Source organism: Pleurodeles waltl, chromosome 5, assembly GCF_031143425.1.
Source record: "Pleurodeles waltl isolate 20211129_DDA chromosome 5, aPleWal1.hap1.20221129, whole genome shotgun sequence".
In the NCBI taxonomy this organism is placed as follows: Eukaryota; Metazoa; Chordata; class Amphibia; order Caudata; family Salamandridae; genus Pleurodeles; species Pleurodeles waltl.
The window spans coordinates 1,471,737,096-1,471,763,861 of record NC_090444.1 but is presented as its reverse complement, the minus strand read 5'-3'; the positions used below and the strand labels follow the sequence as shown (position 1 = coordinate 1,471,763,861).

Below are 26,766 nucleotides of genomic sequence, written 5' to 3'. Positions count from 1 at the left end.
TTATTTTAGTATGTGTGCACCTTCAGTCACCAGTTTTGCTCTACAGTTTAGACACCTTCGGGATGAAGGCCCTTCACTAACAGCATTTGATGAAAAGGATAAATTTATGTTGGAACACTAAAAAGTATTTCCTAAAAATGAAAAGATGATGTTTCAGACACAAAAGTGTGTTTTTAATTACAATGATAAGCTTTAGTTTAGAGGAACTTGGTTTATTTTTCCAGTACTTGAATGTTCCATTGTTCTCATTCAACACACTTGTAAAACCTGATTACTATCTAATTACTTTAAAAATCTTGTTATAAATTGCACAGTTTGGTACCGTTTGTCCCTAATTTGCAAGGGAGAGGGAGCAGCTTCTGGCCCCACATCCCCCGACATTTGCTGTTCATTGGAAATAATTGGTGGTATTTACACCTCTGCTGCAAAGAGAATCACTTCTGGGCACTCACAGTTCTGGCAGGAAAGGATAACAGCGTACAGGGAGTTTCAGTGACCTGCTTAAGATCACACAGGTTAAGGAATGAGACACATGGATTCAAAGTGACATTACCTGCTTATTATAAATACCAGGCAACTTAGGCAAGACGCTATCTGAATGAGACAGTATTTATTTACTAGAGTAAGAAAATGATTGCACCATTCCAAGTAGACTATTGTTCTATAAGTAAAAAGTAAAATCTATATGTGTACTGTAGGACATCCACCTTTCTCTTCGTGGTCACCCCCAAATTTCACCTTATGCTGGCCCCTTTTTTATTGACATTTTTTAGACTCTGCACACTGAGGCACTGATGTCAACTTTATATGCTCTTACCCCAAAGCATGGAGGTATTTGTTAATCCCTGACTGTCACATTTACATTTTCTATACATCCATAGTTTATACCCATGGCATGAACTGTTAAGTATCACCTGTTGACAGCAGCATTTATTGTGCCATCCACTAGTGGTGCAAAATAAAACACGTCATACCCTGTGTAATCAGACATCTGCAGTGCGATCTGTTACAATAACCTATTTTAACAGATAAAACCTCCCTTCTAAATATTAGCCACTCACCACTCTGTAAGCCTTGTAGCCTACAAGGTAGGGGTGCATGGAATTTATAATAGTGGGATATGTAGGAAATGAATATTATCATGTCCCGACAAGGACAAAGGCGGTCATTCTGACCCTGGCGGTAAAAACCGCCAGGGCCGTGGTCCGCGGGAGCACCGCCAACAGGCTGGCGGTGCTCCTTTGGGCATTCTGACCGCGGCGGTACAGCCGCGGACAGAAACGGAAAGTCGGCGGTCTCCCGCCGGCTTTCCACTGCCCAGGGGAATCCTCAAGCTGCGCCGCCATGGGGATTCCGACCCCCATACCGCCATCCTGTTCCTGGCGGTTTCGGCCGCCAGGAACAGGATGGCGGTATGGGGTGTCATGGGGCCCCTGGGGGCCCCTGCAGTGCCCATGCCAATGGCATGGGCACTGCAGGGGCCCCCGTAAGAGGGCCCCACTTAGAATTTCAGTGTCTGCTTAGCAGACACTGAAATTCGCGACGGGTGCTACTGCACCCGTCGCACCCCTTCCACTCTGCCGGCTCCATTTGGAGCCGGCTTCCTCGTGGAAGGGTGTTTCCCGCTGGGCTGGCGGGCGGCCTTTTGGCGGTCGCCCGCCAGCCCAGTGGGAAACCCAGAATGACCGCCGCGGTCTTTTGACCGCGGAACGGTCTTCTGGCGGTTCCCGCTTGGCGGGCGGCTCCCGCCGCCCGCCAAGCTCAGAATCACCCCCAAAGTCCTAAAAGGTATTTCCATTGTGGCAGGCCTAGCTGTCCTATAAAGAAAATCAGAGTTCAGATAACAATACTAATACTGTATCTCGGGAATGGGACCACCTGGAAAAATAATGAAATCATTATTTTAATAGGTATTACAAATTCAATGGTTGAGCCGGATTGCTAATACATATTAATGAAAAATAACTTTGAACTTTTAAAAGAAATGCCATTTCCCTGCTTGAAATTCCAGTAGGCTCATTTGCATTAGCTCTCCAGATTCTTCCAGCCTGTGCTAAGCCTTGAACAGTTATGAATAAGGTGTGAAATGTCTTCCAAGAACAAACAATTAGCTAACTTGAATGGGTAGAGATGACTTCTCTGAACTCCTCAGAATATTTAGAGTGGGGGTTGTGGACATTCTGTGACTTCACACTGTCAAATCCTGTTTGACAGGTCTATTGAGCCCATTCAACACTTGGGGCACGTGTGAACGGGACAAAACAGGATGCCAGGATAATTCTTGTGGATTCCCAATCTGGTTGCTGAAGAAGCATTCTTTTGTCCTACCAGACTTATGTCTTTGGGTTTGTTGTGGGCACAGTGTCAACATCAAACCTGATTCTAGTGTTAGATGTGGAAGGACACTGGTTATTTCCTGCTGACACTCTTCTATACGCACCTCAAGCCCTCAGAGACCAAGCTTACAAAGCCGAAGACTTTTACCATCTTGAAAATATCCTGATACATGGCATTTTGGTTCTGTTTGCAGTTAGGGAAACAGGAACTACGGAAAGAATGGGTAGGTTTTTATTCAATTGAGCAGGAAGGGCCCAGGTGTAGAATGTAATCAACAAAAGGAAACAAGAATGGCAAAAGTCCAATAATGGGAACTGAAGAAATGAATTGTTAAAGTTTTAAGTAGAAACAGCAGCAGGAAAAAGTAAAATGTCAATCATACTTGTGAGAAGATGATTCGGACCATCTGGTCTGCCCTGATGTTTTTTAGCTTTTTGACCACCTGGTTTTTGACCTTTTACTGTGAGGGAGCCTCCTAGTCAGGGACTCCCCCAGAGTAAGCTCATGGTAATATGGACTGCACGTGTGACCCCAAGTGCCGCCTTGCGAAAGAAAGGCTGCTGTTGCTCTGCAAGAGTGGGAGCCCCAGGGTGGGCTACACAGGATCATGTGTGCATACGCATGTGCACCCATGGTATGGCTGCGTGGGGAGGGATCCTGGCGTGCACAGCACAAGAACTGCGCTTAGGGAACCTGGCGCAGAAGATACTATACAGAGGGGGTGGTGGCCTGGAGTAGACCTCATGAGCTGGGTGTACCCAGGGGAGGGATAGTCAGTGTGCTTGCTGTATTTTTACCGTAGGGACACTCCAGTACATGTCAACATCAGTGTGCTTACTGTCTTTTCACTGTAGGGGCACTCCATTCAATGTCAATAGGAAAGATTGGCATAGGGCATAACTCAGGTCCCCTAGGGCCCACAGAGACCAGAGTCACACCAATGTACACTGTCACCTGTATGAAAAGAATGATGCAGTAGATTACAAATGCATAGTTGTACAATTTATGAGTCATCCACGAATGTCATCTTTCTCTGACTCAGCTCAGGATTAGTGTCAATTACTGCTCTGTCCAGCTGCCTGAGCAAAGCCTTACATCAAACAGCCAGCTGTCAGCCCCTGCCAGGAAATGGGCGAAGAAGCCCTGAAAGGAATGCTAGAAAGTAGGGGCTGATTTTCAGAGCACATGTGGCCCGAGCTCCTGGAGGACGCCATTTTGGAGCTATCCCAGAAGACTGTGCAGGAAGGAGGGAACAGGGGCAAGGAAGTGATGTGGCACATCTGGATTGGCCAGAGGTGCAGGTCTGCTGGGCACGTCTGTCCCCACTTAAAGGTCCTGCACAGGGGAGAGCTCTCTCTCTTGGCTGTGCTTCACTTCTGGACACTGTGACTGCAGATGGGCGTCATGGACAACTGTTAAGAAGAACCCCCTGATCACTGATGCACTTCAGGCCCAGTGAGATGCAGGTCAGGGCCAGGTAAGCTGGCCCCCTCACTGCCCCTGAATACTAGTTGGGGGAAAGACTGGGCTGGCGCAAGGAGAGCACGCTGCCCAATAGGAAAGGAGGGCACCCAGAGGAAAGGCTAGGAGGCCTAAGGAGAGTGCTCCTGGTGGCAAGGGCTCATCACCAGGAGCACAACGACACCAGAACCACCCAAATCGGCCCTTGGGGCCTGGGATATCCAAAGAAGAAGGTCTGTGACTTTTGACGTATTTCAGAGCGAGTGGCGAAGCGCCTGTGGCGCCACCTCTGCTCTGGTCGATGCCCCCGGGTGGGCCAGGGCCCGGAAGCTATCCCCAAAACAGAAGCCAAGCCGGGGCTTCCGTCACAACACCTGTGAACACAAAGAGAGGGCCTAGGACCCCATCCCAGGGCCCCACAAAAGAGGAAGTTGAGAAGCCCCGTCGTGCTCCCCATGAATATAGAGGATGGCCCCGGACCGGATCCCGGGGCCCGCCAGGAAGAAAAGTCAGGGGATGCCGTCGCGTTCCCAGTGAAGATGGCTGCTGGCAGAGGGAGAGCCGGCGGCCGAAGGCTAAGCCTGGGAGGGCCATTGCTCTCCTGCGAAGATTGTTCAGGGACCACAGACCCCATCCCGGGGCCCAGCGAAGAAGGTGAGGCCAGGGAGCGGCACTCCCTGGAGTGACAAGGGGGGCCCCGGACCCATTCCCACAGCCCCGAAGAAGCAGGAGAAGAGGGGGGAGTGCCGCTGCACTCCCCCCCGGTGGCCAGTCCGGCCTCACTGCAACATGCATCTGCCCGCAGGAGTGGGCAAACACCAAAGATCAGACCTGCTCCTGCGACCGCAATGGGAGGTGCAGACCATGAGGGGAGCCGGCGGGCTGTTTAGCCTGAGGGCAGCAGCACTGATTGTGCCACCCTCTAGGGCCATGCATCCAGATGCACCCAGCACTGCCATTGCAGGCTGACTGTCCTGGTGCAAACCTAAAATACAAACTCGACATGGCCTGTGTGCCCTGTCTACCATATACTGCATTTAATATGGGTAAGTCACCCTTCTGGCAGACCTTACAGATCTAATTCAGGGTGCTCCATATTATATGTGAGGGCACAGCTGCATGAGCAATATGCCCCCACTGTGTCTTTGCCAAACCTGAGGCATAGTGAGTGCACAAAGCAGCCGTTTTAATGCATGTCCTGGACACTGGTCAACACATGTTTCCCAGCTACATGATGGCAACTCTGAACCCTGGGTTGTTTGGTATCAAACAACTAAGAATGATGAATCTAAACTTCTGCCAGCATTGGATTATCGCTAAATGTACCCTGGGCCACCTTAGAGGTGTCTCCTGCAAAAGCTAACTATCCTGGCATGGTTGTTGACTGGTCTTATCCAGCTGCCAACTCCAGACAGCCAATATACAAACCTTGGGGGAGAGCCCTGCCTCTCTGGTTTGTGAGACAATGCCCTTCCTGGGTGGAGAACACCTCCCCCAGGAATGTGCACTGTCCTGGCAGTGAGCTTCAAAGGGCATACCACCCTTGAAACTCGATCCCCAAGCCTGCTGATAGCAGCAGCTAGCATCCCCCTTTGCAAACCTCCACATTTAGTGGGAGCAAAGGCGGGAAACCTAACAGAGGGGAGGAGGAGTGGCCTCACCTGGCTTGCAATGCCCCTAAGGTGTTGCCTGTGAGGTGGACCCTCAAATTCAGTATCCTCCATCTTGGAGTAGAGGAAAATAGCATTTAGGTTTAGGGCAGTGACCCTTACCACAGGAAGTGGTCACTATAGTGGGTGTAGCCACCCTAAGGTAAGTGTCCCATTGGACACAACCACGTTCCTCCTAAAACGCCTACTAAATTTAGTATTTAGTGGACATCCCTAGACCAAGAAATCAGATTCAAAAGGACAAACAAGACCAGCACCAAAGAAGATCCAAAGCAAGAGAACTGTGGACCTGCTGCATCAAGAAAAGGTGCCAAACCCTGCCTGCTGCACAGAGGACCCGAAAATCGCTGATGCTGAGGAGCTGGAACTGGACTGATCCCAAGAAACCCAGGGGACCGCCAGGCTTCACAAATCATCCCAAATCTTTCTGAGTAGAGACACCACTCTTCAAACCAACAAAGATAAACAAGCCAGTGAGGGTCACTTCACTGACTGGCTGATAACTCCTGAACCAGAAGTTTGAGCTAACCCAACACACCAATGACGTTAAAACATACCCAACAAGTGTGCCAAGTTTGGTGGCACTGTGCCCTCCAGTGGCTGAGTCATCCAATACCCTGAGCACTGGTCAGTGAACATCGGAAACCAAATAAAACAGCCCCCCTGAGCCGCAACTGGACCAGAAGGAAGCCCCAGTTGAGGGACTTCAGGAACACCCCGGACCTCCCCATAGTACCCCATGCCCTAGGTACTCAGCTAGTAGATAGAGGTGACTCCAGGGAACTCCCTAGCCAATGGGGTAAAAGTTCCAGGATCCAACCCTACCCACCTTTTCAGTAGTTCCTGTTTTCCTTACTGTAAATAGGCCCTAAATGCCATGTGTATGTCAAGCACTAATCTGTTTGATCCTGCAATAATGAGGTGGACATCCAAGATGAGCATTCTGGTATCAGGGCCATGCATGTTGGTCTCAAAGGCCCAACAATGCCAGGTTATATTCAAGAAGGTCGAAGTCTTTGGCCACACTGAACTTGTGCTCTAAGGTTAGAGGTCTGTGTAGGGGACTGTTTTAAGAAAACCACAGGGGTACTTCCACGTCTAGTACCAAACTCCAGGCACTGAAATAACAACAAAGCCAGAGTCAAAAATCTAGTAGGACAACCAGCCAAAGGGTTATACAAGGATTGTTTTGGCCTCATGTTCTCTTCCTTTTAAGTGTGCCAAAGGGTGACAAGTAGCTCAACAGACCTATTAAACAGGACTTGACACTTTAGTGTCAAAAAGGAAGCCTGTAGACTCCATCCTGCATATTCTGTGGAGCTCAGAGGAGTCATTTCTACCCATTCATGTCAGACTATTTTTTGCTACATGGGTGCATTCACACCTTGCTCATACCTATTCAAGGCTGAGCACAGGCAGAGGCTTATGCTAACTAACCTTTTGACAGCTCAAGCAGATAAACGGTAACTTTATGAAAGTTACTATTGATTAGTTTTTATTAAAAATTGAACTTCACCATTGCGCTGGGTTTTTAATAACAGTTAAAATAGTGATGTCATTATTTTTGTAGCTAGTCCTATTACTGAGCTATAGTATTATTATTTTATTATAATTTTAATTTGCACTTTGGTTTTCTACATAGGCTAGCTAGGCCTGCTGCCATGAAAACAGCTTTTAGGGCCTAGTCACTGAATGGACATGATGACATTACATTTCTACATATCTGACTTTTATATACCATGTGCCCTACCTTGTGGGCTACATGGGTTACCTAAGGATGACTTACTAATATTCAAGAGGGAAGAATTTACCTATGAAAAATAGTTATTTTAAAAAGTCACATTGCAGGTTTTACATTGCAACAGGCAGGCTGCACAGGGTAGGCCTGAAGTCATGTTTGCACCACCACTGCAGTGAATGGCAGTGCTGCAGTCCACAAGTTGCATTTAACCTCCAGGCCGTGGGCACACTTTCCATACCATATATGAGGGCCTTACAGGCAAGTTAAATGTGCCAATTAGGAATAAGCCATTGTGTCATGTTTAAAGGGGAATCACACTCTTGGTTAGCATGGGTAAGGGGCACAGAGTTCTAAAGCCAGGAAAGCAGATAGGTAGAAATCTGAGGTTACCAAGCAGAAAAATATGAATTTCCCACACCTGTCAATCTTAGGAAAAAGACCATATGTATCCAAGTCCAGTCTGTGCAGTTTGAACACGACATCCACTTTAAACTATCCTCCTTGTGATATCTCATTGATGCAGTGTTGTTTTGTGCATCTTCTAGTAATCTGTGACCCAGCTCCTTCAAGTTCTTCAAAGTCTTTAGTGATTAACTGTACGTCATAATTGTGTGTATCAGATTATGGAAATGACCTTTCCCAGCCACTACCCTGAGACAAGGAGTCCGCAATCTTTTTTTCCAGATGAAAGTGTACAAATTCATGGCATTGCCGTCAAGAGTTTATTTTATCCTGCCTGACACCAAGCCCTCCACACAATAATGGCCAGCTCATACCAGATGAAAATATAAATATCAAGCCTGCAAATAGGGAGTTTGCCTGTGCTTTAGAATAGATCAAACTATATTGTAATTGACTAGCAATTCTGATATTGAAAGATACTTCAGGGTAAAAAATGTACTTAAATCTCTTCGGTGCATCCATGTGCATAGGACGGTTCCCAGCCGTCCATGCACACAGCACAGGAAATCCCTCTACTGTGGGCACCAGAGGGATTTCCTTCTGCCAAAAACAGCCGCAGGAGCTAGGGAATAGCTTCCCCAGTGCCTGAGGCTGTTTGTGGTTTTCAGTGAAATGAGCTGATTGGTTCATTTCACTTTCACTGCCTAGGTGCTCAAGGGGCTATCTCAGCCCCCCCAAGCACCTACACAGACAAGAAAGGTATCATTGGAACTGGGTGAATCTCCCTAGTGGATCCCTGGAGGAGGGCAATCCCCAAATAGGGATCTACTCCACTAGACACCAGGGAGGGGGGAGTGGCCTCTTCGACAAGGGCTTTTGCTATCCCCCAAACTTTTCGGCACATTCAGTCTTTCTGACCCCCGACCCCCCCTCCCCCCACTGGGGAAGGCAGAAAGCACACTAGGCACCAGGGATTCTTTTTTTTAATACATGAGGTGGGGCTGCACAAAAAAAGAACAGTCTTTCTGCCACCCCTCACCCCACTACACACAAACTTTGTTTTACAAAAACGTAGTGGGGCAAGCCATGTCCCCACCATACATAAATGGGGGCTAAAGTATTTCTGTCTCCCAGGGTGGGGTATATGGAGGCAATAGCCATGATCTCCCACCCACACGGGGGGAAAAAGCCCACTAAGCACCAGGGATTTTTTGGAATGTGTAGGGGTAGAGGGCTGCCCAAAATGGGCATGCCAGAGCTCCTACACCTCCCAAACACAAATGGGCACAGTTTTTCCACCTCCCCCGGGAGGCAGATGGGGGGTTATTGCCCCCAGTCTGCCCCCCCCCCCCAACGGGAGCAGAAAGCACACTAGACACCAGGGACTATTTCATTTGTTAGTTTAGGGGTGGGGGCAGCCCAGAATAGACATGGCAATTCCCCTCCAAAAAAATGGTCACAGTCTTTCTGCCTCCCCCGAAGGGTAGATGGGGATTATTACCCCCAATCTGCCCATCCAGGGGGGCCAGAAATCCCACTAGATGCCAGGTAAGATTTTTCTTAAAAAAAGAGAGGTGGGGACATGGCCATTCCGACACCCCAAATAAATGGGAACAAAGTCTTTATGCCCCCCTGGGGGCAGATGGGGTAATTACCTCTGATCTGCCCCAGAGGTGCAGCCAGCCCACTAGATGCCAGGGATTTCTGGGTAACAAAATATTGGAGGTCCACACATGCCACACCTCACTAGATTCAACCAGGTGTCTAGTTTTCAGAAATGTCTGGGTTTGGTAGGCTTCTCTAGATGGCCGCCGAGCCGGGGGAACAAAAACACAGGTGCCGCTTGCAGAAACAGGTCATTTTGTGATAGATAATTTTGATGTGTCAACAATATGATTTGGGCCCTTTCCTGTCACGGGCACTTCGCCTACTCACACAAGTGAGATAGCATTTTTATGAGGAGACCTGGGGGAATGCTGGGTGTAAGGAAGCTTGTGGCTCCTCAAAGATTCCAGAACTTTCCATCACAGAAATTTGAACAAATGTGTTTTTAGACACATTTTGAGGTTTGCAAGGGATTCTGGGTAACAGAGCCTGACGAGAGCCACACAAGTCACCCCATTCTGGATTTCCCTAGGTGTTTAGATTTAGAAAATGTACAGGTTTGCTAGGTTTTCCTAAGTGCGGGCTAAGCTAGAATCCAAAATCTACAGCTAGGCACATTGCAAAAACAGGGTCAGATTTTAGTGGAAATACATGCTTTGCCCATATTGCATTTTGGGCCTTTTCCTGCCATGGGCATGAGGCCTACCGATACAAGTGAGGTACCATTTCTATTGGGAGACATAGAGCAATACAGAATAGTAGAACAAGCGTTATTACCAATATTCTTCCTCTGCATTTGCACCTTCCAAATGTAAGACAGTGTGTGAGAAAGAAGTCATTTTGAGAAATGCCCTCTAATTCACATGCTAGTATGGGTATCCCCAAATTCAGAGATGTGCAAATAAGCATTGCTTCTAACTTCCATATGTTGTGCCCATTTCAGAAATATATAGATTTCCTTGATACCTATTTTTCACTCCTTGTATTTTACCAAATGAATTACTGTATACCTAGCACACAATGAAAAACCATTGCAAAGTGCAGCTCAGTTATTGGCTCTAAGTACCTAAGGTTGAACCTACAACCCCTATATATATCCGCAACCAGAAGGGTCCAGAAAACATAATGGTATATTGCTTTAAAAAATCTGCCATAGTTAGAAGAATTCACAGATGAAAACGTAGACACAAATGGCTGTTTTTTTAACTCAATTTCAATATTTTTGTATTTCAACTGTTACTTTCTTTAGGAACACCTTGAAAAATCTACAGAAATGGCCCCTTGCTGAATACAAAATGTTGCCTACTTTTCAGAAATGTATAGCTTTCTGGGATCAAAGATTGGTTTCACACCCATTTCTACCACTGACCGGAAGGAGGTTGAAAGACAAAAAATAGGAAAAATGGGCTATGCCTTAGTAAACTGTGTTGAAAATGTATTTTCTTCTGATTCAAGTCTGCCTGTTCCTGAAAACTGTTAAGATAGTGACTTTAGAACCTTGAACCCTTCATTGATGCCATTTGCAGGGTAAAAGCAGACGCTTTCTTATGCAGCACTTTTTTTCCCATTTTACCAAAAAAAAACAAAAATTGCTATATTCTGACTAATATCTCAGTCCCCTCTAAGGGAATCAACAAACTCTGGGTCCCTTTAGAATCCCCAGGATGTTGGAAAAAAGGATGCAAATTTGGCATGGATACCTTATGTGGACAAAATGTTATAGGTCCCAAAGGCGCAAACTACCTCAAATAGCCAAAAAAAGGCTTAGCACTGGTGGGGGAAGGGGTGGCCTAGCAGTGAAAGAAATAAAGCAGGGATTTCTTTGCTTAAGGTTAAAGCAATCTAAAACAGAAATGTTATAGGGAATTAGTATACTTTTACTGGGAGTTATGTTAGTGCTGTTGTTAACCCCTTCGCAGCCAGGGCTTTTCCCCTCTTGTGCCGAGCCTTTTTTTGGTTATTTAGGGCAGTTCACGCTTAGGCACTCATAACTTTTTCTCCACATAAGCTACCCACCCCAAATTTGTGTCCTTTTTTTCCAACATCCTAGGGATTCTAGAGGTACCCAGACTTCGTGGGTTCCCCTGAAGGAGACCAGGAAATTAGCCAAAATACAGCAAAACATTTGTTTTTTTTAAACAAATTGAATAAAGGGCTGCAGAAGAAGGCTTGTGTTTTTCCCCTGAAAATGGCATCAACAAAGGGTTTGCGGTGCTAAAATCACCATCTTCCCAGCTTTCAGGAACAGGCAGACTTGAATCACAAAACCCCATTTTTCAACACAATTTTGGCATTTTACTGGGACATACCCCATTTTACTATTTTTTGTGCTTTCAGCATCCTTCCAGTTAGTGACCAAAATGGGTGTGAAACCAATGCTGGATCCCAGAAAGCTAAACATTTCTGAAAAGTAGACAAAATTCTGAGTTCAGAAAGGGGCAATTTCTGTAGATCCCACAAGGGTTTCCTACAGAAAATAACAGCTGAAATAAAAGAATATTGAAATTGAGTGAAAAAAACTGCAATTTTTCTCCACGTTTTACTCTGTAACTTTTTCCTGCGATGTCAGATTTTTTAAAGCAATATACAGTTACGTCAGCTGGACTCTTCTGGTTGCGGGGCTATATAAGGCTTGTAGGTTCATCAAGAACCCTAGGTACCCAGAGCCAATAAACGAGCTGCACCTTGCAATGGGATTTTATTCTATACCGGGTATACAGCAACTCATTTGCTGAAATATAAAAAGTGAAAAATAGGTATCAAGAAAACCTTTGTATTTCCAAAATGGCCACAAGATAAGGTGTTGAGAAGCAGTGGTTATTTTCACATCTGTGAATTCTGGGGTCCCCATACTAGCATGTGAATTACAGGGCATTTCTCAAATAGATATCTTTTTTACACACTGTCTTACATTTGGAAGGAAATATTGTAGAGAAAGACAAGGGGCAATAACACCTGTTTTACTATTCTGTGTTCCCCCAAGTCTCCCGATAAAAATGGTACCTGTCTTGCGTGGGTAGGCCTAGCGCCCGCGACAGGAAACAAAAACTGGACACATCACATTTTCAGAAAGAAAACAGAGCTGTTTTTTACAAAGTGCCTAGCTGTGGATTTTGGCCTCTAGCTAAGCCGGCTCCTGCAGAAACCTAGCAAACCTGTGCATTTTTTAAAACTAGACACCTAGGGGAATCCAAGATAGGGTGACTTGTGGGGCTCTAACCAGGTTCTGTTACCCAGAATCCTTTGCAAACCTCAAAATGTGGGCAAAAAAACACTTTTTCCTCACATTTAATTGACAGAAAGTTCTGGAATCTGAGAGGAGCCATACATTTCCTTCCACCCAGCGTTCCCCCAAGTCTCCCAATAAAAATGGTTCCTCACTTGTCTGGGTAGGCCTAGCGCCCGCGACAGGATATGCCCCAAAACACAACGTGGACACATCACATTTTCCCAAAGAAAACAGACCTGTTTTTTGCAAAGTGCCTAGCTGTGGATTTTGGCCTCTAGCTCAGCCGGCACCTAGGAAAACCTACCAAACGTGTGCATTTTTAAAAACTAGACACCTAGGGGAATCCAAGATGGGTTGACTTGTGAGGCTCTGACCAGGTTCTGTTACCCAGAATACTTTGCAAACCTCAAAATGTGGCCAAAAAAACACATTTTCCTCACATTTTGGTGACAGAAAGTTCTGTAATCTGAGAGAAGCCATAAATTTCCTTCCACCCAGCGTTCCCCCAAGTTTCCCTATAAACATGGTACCTCACTTGTGTGGGTAGGCCTAGCGTCCGCGACAGGATATGCCCCAAAACACAACATGGACACATCACATTTTCCCAAAGAAAACAGACCTGTTTCTTTCAAAGTGCCTAGCTGTGGATTTTGGCCTCTAGCTCAGCCGGCACCTAGGAAAACCTACCAAACCTGTGCATTTTTTAAAACTAGACACCTAGGGGAATCCAAGATGGGGTGACTTGTGGGGCTCTGACCAGGTTCTGTTACCCAGAATCCTTTGCAAACCTCGAAATTTGGCCAAAAAGCACTTTTTCCTCACATTTCGGTGACAGAAAGTTCTGGAATCTGAGAGGAGCCACATATTTCCTTCCACCCAGCGTTCCCCCAAGTCTCCCGGTAAAAATGGTACCTCACTTGTGTAGGTGGGCTAAGTGCAGCAGAATTTTTATCAGTATAGATGAGACAATGCTGGGTGGTAGGAATTTTGTGGATTCCTGCAGATTCCGGAAGGTTCCATCACACAAATGTGGAAAAAATGTGCGATTTCCAGCAAAGTTGGAGGTTTGCAGGGCATTGTGGGTAAGAAAATGGTGCGGGTGCATGTGAAACACACCACCCTGGAATCACCCAGATGTTTAGTTTTCAGATGTGTCTGGGTCTTGTGGATTTTTCTACATGGCAGCGTCCCAAAGTCCATAAAGTGCAGCCCTCACCATTCCGAGTGGGATGATTTTGAGAGTTAGCCAAGCTCTCATGGCCCAAATGTGAAACGAAAACCCAAAATAATCAAATGTCCTCTTGCTTGCCGTGGGATAAGATGTTTTAGTGTGCGGGGGACAGCTGAAAGACTGTTACCCCCTTCAGTTGGGGTGGGGGCATAACCAGGCCCATACTGGTTGGTAGCCACCACCCCACAATTTTTTTTTTTTAACTCCCTAGCATCTAGTAGACTTTCTGCCACCCCCCCCCCAGGGTGTGGATCGGGGGTAATTGCTCCATCTGCCCACTGGTGGGCAGAACAACTTGTCTCCATTTATTTGGGGTGGGGGTATGGCCATACCCCCACCCTCTTATTTTGAAAAAAAAATCTTCCCTGGTCTCTGGTGGGCTTTCTGCCCTCCTTGGGGACAGATGGGCCTTCCAAAAATAAGCCAATCTGCCCCCAAAGGGGGCAGATATGGCCAACTGTAACGTGCCCCCATGGGGAGCGACCCTTGCCCAAGGGGCTGCCCCCCCAAGTAAAACACACACATAGGCACACACCAATCCCTGGTGCCTAAGTGGTTTCTGCCCCCCCCGGGGGCAGATCGGCCTAATAAAAATAGGCTGATCTACCCCCAAGGGGGGCAGAAATGGCCTAAAATAAATTTCCCCCCCCAGGGGAACAACCCTTGCCTAAGGGTTCGCTCCCCTTGCGTGAAATTGACGCAAAAAAATAAAGATCCCTGGTGTCTAGTGGTTTCTGCCCCCCTTGGGGGTAGATTGGCGTAGCAAAAATCGGCTGATCTGCCCCCAAAGGGGACAGAAATGGCCTAAATACAATTTGCCCCTCCAGGGGAGCGACCCTTGCCTAAGGGGTCACTCCCCATCTGTAAAACAACAACAAAAATCCCCGATGCCTAGTGGTTTCTGTCCCCCTTGGGGGCAGATCTGCCCAATTAAAATAGGCTGATCTGCCCCCCAGGGGGGAAGAAATGGCCTAAAATAAATTTGCCCCCAGGGGAGAGACCCTTGCCTAAGGGGTCGCTCCCCTTGCGTGAAAATCACGTAAAAAAACAAACTCCCTGGTGTCTAGTGGTTTCTGCATCCCTTTGGGGTAGATTGGAGTAGTAAAAATCGGCCGATCTTCCCCCAAAGGGGGCAGAAATGGCCTATATACAATTTGCCCCTCCAGGGGAGCGACCCTTGCCTAAGAGGTCGCTCCCCATCTGTAAAACCACAACAACAACAAAAATCCCCGATGCCTAGTGGTTTCGGCCTAATTAAAATAGGCTGATCTGCCCCCCAGGGGGGCAGAAATGGCCTAAAATAAATTTGGCCCCCAGGGGAGCGACCCTTGCCTAAGGGGTCACTCCCCTTGTGTGAAATTCACGTAAAAAAAACCTCCCTGGTGTCTAGTGGTTTCTGTCCCCCTTGGGGGCAGATTGGCCTCATAAAAATAGGCCAATCTGCCCCCAAGGGGGGCAGAAATGGCCTAAACATAATTTTCCCCCTAGGGGAGCGACCCTTGCCTAAGGGGTCGCTCCCCACATCTAAAAAAAAACAAAAAACAAAAAAAACAAAAAAAAGATCCCTGGCGCCTAGAGGTTTCTGCCCCCCCGGGGGCAGATCGGCCTAATAATAGGCAGATCTGCCCCAAGCAGAAAAGGCCTTAAAAAAAATGCCCCCCTGGGGAGCGACCCTTGTCCTAGTGGGCATTTTAGCAGACAGATCGCTTCGCAATCCGGCTGCTAAAATGCTCAGAGAGACTTTAAAGGGAAGGAAATTCCTTTCCTTCCCTTTGAAGCCTCTCAGGCCTCCTCCACGTGATCGGAAGAGAAATGCTGAGCATTTCTCTTCCGATCGCGCTGGAAGGATGGGAGGAGGCCTCTGTGAGGTCAGCGCACAATCGCGCGCTGACGTCACGGGGGGAGGGGAGGCTGTCGGGTGGAAGGGGAAGGGCTTCCCCTTCCATCCCTGCCTTTGTGGGTTGGGAGGGAACCCCACGGAGGGAGCGCTAGCGCTCCCTCCGTGCTCCGGGCTCCGGGCTTCGGGCTGAGGACGTAATGGTTACATCCTCGCCACAGGAGCACTGTGCCGCAGGACGTAACCATTACACACGCGGCACAGAAGCGGTTAAAGATGGAAAAGTCCTCTTCATGGCAATGGATGTGACCCCCTATCCTGAGTACCCATGTGTACTGATGTCTGGATCCCTAAAGCCGATTTTTTTTGTCATGGGCAAACAGAGTTCATGTGTGTCCCCTCCCCTGTCGGAAACCCAACTTACCTGCATCCAGGGGGTCTTCCGGCAGGGGACGGGACAGGCCGCTGCTACCGCCAGGAACGCCCACCAGCAGAACACCGCCAGGCCATATTATTTTTCATAATACAGCTGACGGCTGTCTACTGGCTGCTGGTGGTAGCAGCGCCACCTTAACACCGCCCGCCAGCATGGCCACAGCTGAATTTCCACCCTTCTTGTGGTGGAAATCCAGCTGTGGTCATATTATGGCAGACGAATGCTAGCCACTGCAACGGTCTTTTGGCGGCAGTCGCCGGGGTGGTGGACGGCATTTGCCGACATTGTCATAATGAGGGGCTAAATGTGTTTAATTTGTACGGAAATGCATTCCTCTAGACACATTTCAAATACTGCCAAGGTGTTCCAGAGATTTGGAATGCGTTCTTACAGGTAGCCTACTTTAAATGTGCCCTTCTTTGAAACAGGAGAAAATCATTTAAGATATGAAAATGTCAGTGATAGATGTCAAATTCATGCAAGACCAACAGATTAGTTTGAATTTGTATGTGAATATATGGATGGACCTCTTTTTCAATGTAACTGACTGAAAAGGGATGCTATTTTGAAATGTAGTTGATTGTGATACAGTGAAATCTTCAATTTTGCAAATTAAGAGTATTTATAAATAAAGTACAATTTATAACGCTAAATAACGTGCACACATAGTGCAAAAGTTGCAGTAGGTAATCACACTTAGCCTTTTATAACAAACACTCAAGGTAACATATTGTAATAAATTAAGTTAGCTTAAATATTAATGCCATTTTGAATGTCAACTTTATAAGTAAGGCTGAGGCCTGGTTGCGCATTTATGCAGTTGCTTTACACAAGACGTTATTTTTCTTCCCACTGCAGGTGCTGTATTTTTCCAAAAGTCTACTGCTAGCTTGTGAATAGGCATATGTTATGTATTATAAAATTGAAGTGATGTTCTCTCTTGGATGAGAGGAAGATGCCAGGAAGCACAACTTGTGGGAAGAGCTGTTGGAATTACAAGATTCTGTTCAGAGTAGCAAACCAAGGACATAGCCATATATGAACCATTGTAAAAACGTATGAAACTGAGGAGCTTGCCCAGTCCCAGAGTTTGGTGAAGATTGATTGTTTCTCAGGAGTAAGAAAAAGAGTAATATTACAACTGTGTTTGTTGAATTAGGATAGCTTGTGCTCCTTAGACAAGAGAAGGTAGATCTTAGGGAGTAGATCTTCAAGCTGAGGCTGAGAAGTCCCTTCCGGCTTCTCCTAATCTCCACTGCCTGAGGGCTTGAGGCTTCATGCCTATGCATTCCTATTCTCTCATCAGAAACCTTCATTGGGTTTTCAGAAACAACAATTATACCTGGCGTTTGAGAAATAAAAATCCCCGATCTGGCAATTTCATATTAACAAGTAGTAAATGAGCAATCTTGCAACGTGGAATATTGCTCAGAATGCACTTTCAGAATTTTGTGAAGAAAATCAATAAGAGGTGATACAATCTAATGATGAAAACATTTTCATGTTGCAGAGTTTTCAACTGATGTGTACAATCAGTTTGTAACTCATTTAAAGAACTGTTATGATTACACTATGCTGTCTTCAGTGAAACATCCAAAGAAGGCAATTCTCCTCCTCACTGAGGGCCACATCTTTATTTCTACTAATGACATCTGCTCTCAAATTGAAATGGGGAAGTGGTTGACGAAACATAACTGTGAAGTTAACATATTACATGTCTACGTAATATTCATCTCAAGTATAACAAATAGAATACAGTTACACAGGGAAATGTTTAGGGAAAGATACAGAAGTTATATATGCTATAAATGAAATATTTTACATTAGTGTCATTTAGGTTCCAGTCAAGAATTTAAGTTTGATTAATGATCAAACAATGTAGAAGGAGTCATGTTCAGAAGAAATTACCACCAGTTTTTCTTTCATAGAATCCGATCTCATTTTAGGCAAATCACAATAGCTTAAAGTTTTCTGACACTTCCCCCACCTAATAATTAATGAGATGCTTCCCCTACACCAATGATGTCAGAAGAATTTTCATTTTGTGTATGTAAGGATTCTACACTTTCTCCCTCCTACCTTTTTTATTTTGAGTTAATCAGCAGATGCTCATAATTCTATTGATCTATATATTTCATTTCTAGAGTGCAACAAATCTTGGTGAACCAGCTTCATTGACATGAAATCAATTTCATTGCTCATGCTTACTATACATCTCAATTAACATATTTTGTTTGCCATGCACATTCTAATAATAACTAACTTTTTATTTCATAAACCACAATCACAAGCATCTTGGAATATTTTAATTTCTCCCTTTGTCTCTTTTTTTAATTTTTCTATTTTTTATCTTTTCATATCTTTGACCCTTGTGTTTTTGTGATGTTACCCTTACACTTGGTATACCATTACACATGCATTTTGAATTTTGAACATTGAAGGGTATTTTGTATGATAACTGGAATGTTTTCAAATCTTTTCTACTCAATAGTAGATACCCTCAACCTATATTTTTACATAGTTAATTTTATGTTAATTCCAATGTATTATTTTGTATAAAAACTAATTTTGTGATCTGGATTATTGAATGTATTTACTTTTAGTTCACAGTCTGGAAGACGTCCTATTTCTACAATGGACAAAACATGTTAGCTGACCAAATATGTGTGGTGTGATGTTGAGCTGAAAAGAGGAAATTCATATGCCATTATTTTCTTTTACCTGAGCAAACTTAAATGTGCTAATGATACCTATGTGACAGTTAATGTGTGTTTATTGAGTACATCCTCATTTATGTATATAATGTTTTCTCAGTTCTGGGGGCTCTATTTGGTGCTTACATTCTATAACATAAGGTGGAGAATAAATTAAGTACTTGGGGATTAACGACACAGTGCTCAGGGTTTAGAGTTTGGCAGACAGGTTACTCCATCACGAATGTCATGGATAACCATCCACTGTCTTATTCTTTCAATAGGCTATAATCGAATCTTAATATGGTGGAGAGGATATCTGTCAGGTTTGTGATGGAGTAATCCCATCCACCAAACTCTAAATCGAGTCCTTAGTCATTGCAAAGTTATACATTCTTTCAAATAATATGTAGAGACTGACTAAATAATCTATCAGTCAGTTTCAACTGGGACTACTTATACCCAGTAAATAATGTATAACTGTAGGAAAGTACCCTTTTTCTTGGCATGGTTACCCCCTTTTCTCCCTGATTTCAGTGTGTTTTACTGTGTTCACTGGTATCCTGCTAACCAGGACCCCAGTGATTATGCACTCTCTCCCAAAACTCTGTATTTCATCCACAATTGGCACAGTGGTGCCCCATTATAAGTCCCAGGTATATGGTACCTAGGTACCCAGGGCATTGGGGTTTCAGGGGATCCCTATGGGCTGCAGCATATATTTTGCCACCCATAGGGAGCCCAAGCAAAGAGTTATGCAGGACTGCTATTGCAGCCTGCATGAAAAGGTGCAAGCATCCTTTCATTGCCATTTTCCACTACACCTGGTCACTTATAAGTCACACCTATGGCAGGCCTTCTAGCCCAGAGAGCAGGGTGCAAAGTACCTGTGTGTGAGGGCATCCTTGCACTAGCAGAGGTGCTCCCATTAACTCCAGGCCCATTTTCCCAGACTTCGTGATTGCGGGGACGCCATTTTACGCGTGTGCTGGACATCGGTCACTCCCTATGTCTCGCTACATAATGGTAACTCTGAACATCAGCATGTTTGGTATCAACATGTTGGAATCATACCCCATTGCTTTTGCATGCATTGGTTGTATGATTAGATGCACTCTGGGGGCTCCTTAGAGGACCCCCAGTATTGCCATTACAGCCTTCTGAGGGTTTCAATGCAGCCCAAGCTGCTGCCACCTCCCAGACAGGTTTCTGCCCTCCTGTTGAGTTCAGGGACATCCAGTCCCTGCTCTGGTGTGAAACTGGACAAAAGAAAGGTGAGTGACCACTCCTCTGTCCATCAACTCCCCCGGGGTGGTGCTCAGAGCTCCTCCAGAGGGCCCCTGGGTTTTGCCATCTTGGATTCAAGATTGGCAGGGAACTCTGGGAGCATCTGAGTGGCCAGTGCCAGCAGGTGACGTCAGAGCCCCCTCCTGATAGGTGGTCCCCAGATAGGTGACCAATCCCCCTTTCAGGGCTATTTAGGTTCTCTCTCTTGGGTGGGTCCTCAGATTTGGATTACAAGACTCCATCAGGATCCTTTGCAAACTCCACTTTGATTTCTGACTGAAGAAACTGCATCTGGGTGCTCCAGGACCCCACAAGGTACAACAAAGAAGCAAGACGCCTCCTGCAACATTGTATCCACAGCTCCTTCCAGCAACTGCAACATTTCCCCAGTCGTGCATCCTCTGAGGACAGCTCGTCTTCAGCCTGCATCAGAAGGAAGAAGGAATCTCCCTTGGGGTGAAGGAGTCACTCCCCTGCTTCTGAAGGCACCAACTGCAACGATGACCAGCTGTGTGGATCTCCTCTCCTGCTGAGCTGTGTGGACTGTGCATCACAGACCATAGACTGAAGTGGTCCCGACGGTCCTCTCTTCCAGCTGTCCAACTTAGATGGAGGTAAACCCTTGCCTGCCCATGCAGGACCGTACCCTGATGCACCAAGTCCTTTGGAGCTGCCAAGGCTTGTTGGCATCTTTTCCAGGAGATCTTCAGGCATCCTGAAGCTCAAGCCCCCAGCACTCCATCCTGCGATGCACAGCTCCCTGAGTGGTTCTCCGGCAGCGTGGGAGCCCTTTTTGTAGTGATGCATAGGCCTCTTCTGCGACTTTTGTGTCCCCTGTCCTGTGGGACTCCTGTGGGTGCTGTCTGGGTTTCTGTGGGCTGTCTGTGTTGCTAAGGGCTCCCTCTGACTCTCCCTCCTGGGTAGAGTCCACCTGGTCCTTCCTGGTCCCCGGCAGCTCCACGTTTGGTCTACTGTGAGTTTTACGTGTGCCAAGGCTTGTTGGCGGAATCCAAAGACGCAAACCCGACTGCAATCCTCCTTCTGGCATGGGACATCACCTGCATCCTCCAGGAACTCAACTTCATCTTCTTGGGTGCAGTGCTGACTCTCCTTCTCCTCACCTTCCTGGACTCTGCTGTGCTCCTTGGACTTGGTCCCCTTCTTCCACAGGTCCTATTGTCCAGGAATCTACATTTGGTGTCTTGCAGTCTCTTCTGGGTTTTGCATTCTTCTTCTTTCCTTCTAAGTGGAAGTTCTGGGGAATTTACAGTGATTTCCTCCTGCTTTTCTGGTCACTGGGGTGGGTTGTGGTACTTATTCTTTTGGCTTTCCTAGTACTCCCAGCTCCCCTCTACACACTCCACTTTCCTAGGTGGGGGTCTGACTTTCACATTCCACTTTTTTAGTATATGGTTTGTGCCCCCCCAAGGGCTATTTCTCTCTATTGTGATTTTCACTGATTGCACTGTTTTCTAACTATTTTTATGCCTATTTCTACCTACTAGTGTATACAATTTGTTTATTACTTACCTCATAAGGGAGTATACCCTCTGTGGTATTTTTGCTATTTGTGTCACCAAAATAAAGTACCTTTATTTATGTAACACTGAGTGTTTTCTTTCATGTGTGTAAGTACTAAGTGTGACTACAATGGTTTTGCAAGAGCTTTGCATGTCTCCTATATAAGCCTTTGCTGCTCATCCACAGCTACCTCTAGAGAGCCTGGCTTCTAGACACTGACTACACTACACTAATAAGGGATACCTGGACCTGGTATAAGGTCTAAGTACCATAGGTACCCACCACACACCAGGCCAGCCTCCTACAATAACAAGGTATGCATTTGTCTAAGTATTAACAGTGTGAAAAAAATGCATTATTTTGCACTATAAATATACAGTAAATTGCTGCACAATGTTTCATCATAATTGGTTTGGAGCTACACGTAAAATTGTATATATAGTGTACATCATTCATATTTTTCTTAGAAATTTGCATTATAACCATTATTGTCTACTTTCTAATACTACCATGGATGATCCTTCAAAAAGCCTAACAAGAAATTATAATTTTAAATAGTTACCAGGTTGGCCTGTGGGTGGAGTCGTTGGAAAGCCATGTTTCATATGTGCTGCAGAACCTGTATTGTCACTGGGAGCTTGTTGCTTCTCACTCAAAGGTTTATTGCCTGTACCCTCTGCGGTTTGAAACAGCTCAGATCCAGCACACACTTGGCTGAGGATGGGCTTGTTTTGATGCCGTACATCTTGCTCTTGTGTGGCCTGGATGTTCTGCTGCTCTCCTTCACGATGGGGTCGAAACGTCTGGAAGGATCCAAAGGCTTTATTAATCTGTTTTCCATTTGTCTTTGGCAGCAGTATGACGGTGGATGGCGCACTGGGCCTGTTGATTTCTCTGCTTTGACTAGTAATGATTGAACTCTCTCTTAAATTATCTTTAAGCTCCGCTATCGTTTCTTTTGAAATACCACGGCCAATGGGCTGTACATTTTCATTTGCTTCTCTTTGCAATGTTTGATTGTTGTCTTTGCTGTCTTTTTCATATTTGTGAGAATAACCATGAGCAATGCCTTCAAATTCCCATGATGCATCATCTTTGCTGTGTGCCTGAATTACACTGAGTTTATCATTATCGCTTTCTATTTCCTCCCTGGTCCGAGACATAACTTTGTTTGGGCAGGTGGTTCCGACTATGCAATAATTTCCTTTTTGCGCTTGATGAGAGCTGTACTGGGTTACACGTGTTTTCTGAAGAGCAGCGTCCTCTTTGCTTTCTGAAGTATATGTTCTTTGATGGGAAGACCAGTCTAATATGCTAGGCAGATTATTCCATCCAATTTGCTCCCATTCAAACAAAGGTAAGTTGTTTCCAGTAACTTTGACTCCTGTTCTTCTTCTTACTGATATCCTGCCTCCGTCTGTTTCATCATAGGTGCTCTCAGGTGTTTTCTGTAATCATTAATGAAAGAAGTGTATTAACTATTACATTAAAGAACATTGCTGAGCTAAGGTCTGTTAATATATAAAGCAACGTTTTTATGTGCGATGCCATCGAATTTGCCTTTCAGGTGAAAATGAATAGAACAAATCAATGTTTATTTTGTGCAAATCATGACATTTTGGCAATTAGCAAAAAAGCAAAAGTCTGCAGAAAGATGCAATGCCATGTCAAAGTGATGCTTTTCACATAAAATCATGCTGGAGTTCTGTTTAACAGAAAATTCATCTCTACATGGGGGCGAAACATATGAAGTCTATGGAAAATATTTTCTAGACAGGAGAACCGGCATGAACAATGACGAAGATAGGAATCTGAGCATGCGCTGTGTCCAGTAGCAGTTCCACGGCTCCCACGGGAGGAGCTGTATTTTGTGGCTAGGCGGCGTGGGATACAGTATTTACACTGGTTCAGCTATGGCTCAGGCGACAGCGCTGAAATGTAATTCTGCCTTTGCAGATGTTGTGCTGAATGATTTACAACCACTGCTATAAGTGGTCGTTGTCTAGCTTATGAGTTTTGTGAGTCCCAGGACCGACTAGAAATGATCATGTAGACATACTTAACCTAAATTATCCTGGGACAATGAAATGGAGGACAAAGAGTCTTATCAGATGGGAAACATGAGAACCAACAATATTGGGGTTGTGAATATTACAGGCAGTGCTTAGTGGGGACCTAGGAAACTGGCACAAAGACACTGAGAACCCGGGACAAGAGAAAATCTCTTTTCAGATTGACAGGGGGGCAGAAATCGTCAGGAGAAATGGCCCAACTGATTGTCTTAAAAGGGACAGCTGATTGTCTTAAAGGCTGCACCTTTCCCAGTGGCATCCTCACGGGCTCCTAAATCAAGCTAATAACCACAAAGGAGTCCGCCAATGTGCAGTCCATCAATATTCAGTAACCTAACACCAAGCTCAGGCCTTCAATCAGAACCAAATTCTTGGGCATCGTTCTTCAACCCGAATCTTAAGAATCCCACTCAGCAGTAAAATGGTCACTAGAAATGCACAACATATTAACAGAAGAGGACTGTGCTATTCTAGCGGTAACCGTGATGTGACGCTGCCATCGCACTGCATTCCTTGCTTTCACCGGCCTTCGAAATGCTATTGAAGAAGAGACCTTGTGGCAGAAGTGGTGGTGTGGTACTTATCCATCACAAGTTACTGAGATGATATAAGGTTCTGGGTTGAAGCCTCACCTCATAAGAATACATATTGTACTTTGAATGGATGCACTTGGGCTGGGACCGAGTGGCGCTAGCATAGTCTTGATTCTTCCCCCCACCAGCAAGTTGAGGCAATTCTTCCTCATTTTGAAGTAATATCAAAATAATTATTTGACACACCAAGCCAGACCGAAGTCATACTACAGCTGACAGACTGTAGCTAAATGTCAGGCAGAGAGGGACTATCCCACTACTGATAAAAGCCCATATACCTCCTCATAGGGTAAACTAGGGCAAAAACATATTGACCTGTGATAATGGGTCGAATTGACCCCCTTTTCATTTCTACCAACGGGGTAATTGAATAAAGTTTTACTTATCCTCCACTGGCAAGGTAGTTTTAAACATCTTTTCACACAGTCTGCACTTTAAGCCCACACACCACCAGGGACGTGTTACATTAAATAGGTACCCTGTTTTTCCAGCCAATATTGAAAACATGTCCAAAGCTCCCAATTCACGGTTGCAGCTCTACCCTGGATGTAATTGACCGGTGCCAGGAGAGACCCAATGATGAAGCAAGCCACTACCATGGTGGTTTAGGACCTTCCTTCCTCTTGAAAGTGACCTCCCAACACTTTACAACACAGTAAATCTCAGGTCTAGGAATCTTTGTGTCAGATTTATTACTTTGGGGAGTTTTACTTTGATCTGCAAACTGCAATTCCAATTTTAACACATATTGCTTGTATTTATTCTAGCTACACACATTTGGTATAGTCCTTGTAGAATTAATCAGGTCCTGGAGAATGGCCTACGGTCTGTAATGGTGGCTGGACTTTAAGAACTGCCGCCTCGCTCACTGTGGCTTGTTGATGTGGCCTGTCTGTTTGGGTTCTTGGTGCCTAGGAGCGATGATGTGGTCTTTCTTGATTGCTGGATCATTTTGTCTGCTAGTTGAGGCTGGGCTTCCAGCCTGGTGCCAATACCCTGGACTGGCTCAGATCTACATAATGTGGAGAGCAAGTCCTTGTTGCTTCCCCAGTGGCTGACAGCTATGCACAATCGCTGAGCCTCCTCATTTGGTAGCTATTAATTCAGACTGTTGTTCCCTGGAGGTACATTGGTGTGGCCTGTCATACAGCTCCTCCCTGTCCTAATCAGGGCGGTGTGTTTACTGTCAGTGTTAGGTTCTGGCTTGCAACTGTCCAGTTGTAGAGCTGTCCCAATATTGGGAACACTGGTGGCTATCTTGGAGTGGCACAACCAAATATCAGTAACTGGGGCCCACCTGCATTGCAGTAACACATAACGCTGGGGCAGACAATCTTGTGAGGTTGCAGCTAAGACGCAAAGTGGAACATAGTGACCTCAGAGTTTGACTGAAAATTGGTATATTGACAGAAAAGCAAACTTCAGTACTCCGCAAATATAATATCTGTTTGTAGGCTCTGCCAATTGAGTGCTACTGTGGGCTGAGCAAAGTAATTTCTTATATAGTCAAGTAACCATAATTACAATCAGACTGTTAATGTTTCCTACTTTGCTTGACAATAGTTATTAAAAAGATGGGGACAGGTGATCCTAAGCAAAACAAGTGTATTGCTTCTAAATGGCTGATGCTCCAGATCCTGAAATGAAAGCCATACTCAGGTAAATGACATCCAGTTTAGCTTCAATCCATGCCAAAATCAACTCTCTGTGTCAGTGTCTGAATCTAATGAAAAGCAGAACAGACAAATATGCAGTCAGAATTTATAGGGCCATACGACGGATCTTCGATGTATACCTTGACAATAAATTGTAAAATGAGAAATTGTTGCAGATAGAAAAGTTGAATTAGGTCGTAGGAGCTAAGAATTAACGCCTGGCGATGTAAGAGCTAGAACTTTTCATGTAAGAGCTAGTAACATCTAGGGTAAGGCACAAAAACAAACTCACTATTTTGTCCGTGGTGGAGTAAGCACACTGCAGCGCTTTCAAGGCCAATCTCTAAATCTGACTATTACCAGGTTGTTGGATTAACAAAACGGGGACTTGGCACTAAAACTGATGAGGAAAAGGATTATTTTAAGTATGAAGGGCACAAATTCTCTTTGCAACCTGACTTTTTGGCAACAGCGCACAATGCTATTTGCTCTTTTGCCTTTTAAAAGTGTTTTCGTCAGTTTAAGATTAAAAATGCACTTTGTCCTGCTAAACTCTGCATTGAACATAAAGAAAACGTTAATTTTTCATGACAGCTGAGTGTGTGCTTTAGTTTCTATACGCGCATTGAACCAAGAGCTGGAAGGTCTCAATTAACAGGAGGGAAATTGGTTTTAGAACGCAGCCGGATCCAAGTAGGCCGTAAGCACGCAAGAGGAACAACGCTTGCCGAACAACGACTACCCTTTTCTCTGCCCTAACCACGCATGTGCCAAACCACGCATATATGTGGTTAAGGCAGAGAAAGCGCAGAGAGCAGTGGATCGGGAGAGGATGCGGTGAAGTAAGTGGGGCTTGGGCAGGGTTTGTGGGGTACTTCTTAGGGGTGGGGTGGGTGTAGATGTCCTTGCACTATGATGCTTGCATTTGCGCAGGCAGCCTAAATTAGCAGGGGGAAATGCAGGGGTGCGCTGTATTCCTTTAAATATGGCCCATCC

At 45.4% G+C, this 26,766-nt stretch overlaps 1 protein-coding gene across 1 annotated transcript in view; it reads right to left on the bottom strand.

The window, feature by feature from the left end:
* LGSN (lengsin, lens protein with glutamine synthetase domain) overlaps positions 1–26,766 on the bottom strand; it is a 217,141-nt gene that overhangs the window by 106,633 nt on the left and 83,742 nt on the right. Inside the window, exon 2 of the mRNA XM_069235746.1 lies at positions 22,013–22,898. Coding sequence (XP_069091847.1) covers positions 22,013–22,898 — 886 coding nt within the window. The remainder of the gene's footprint in view (positions 1–22,012; positions 22,899–26,766) is intronic.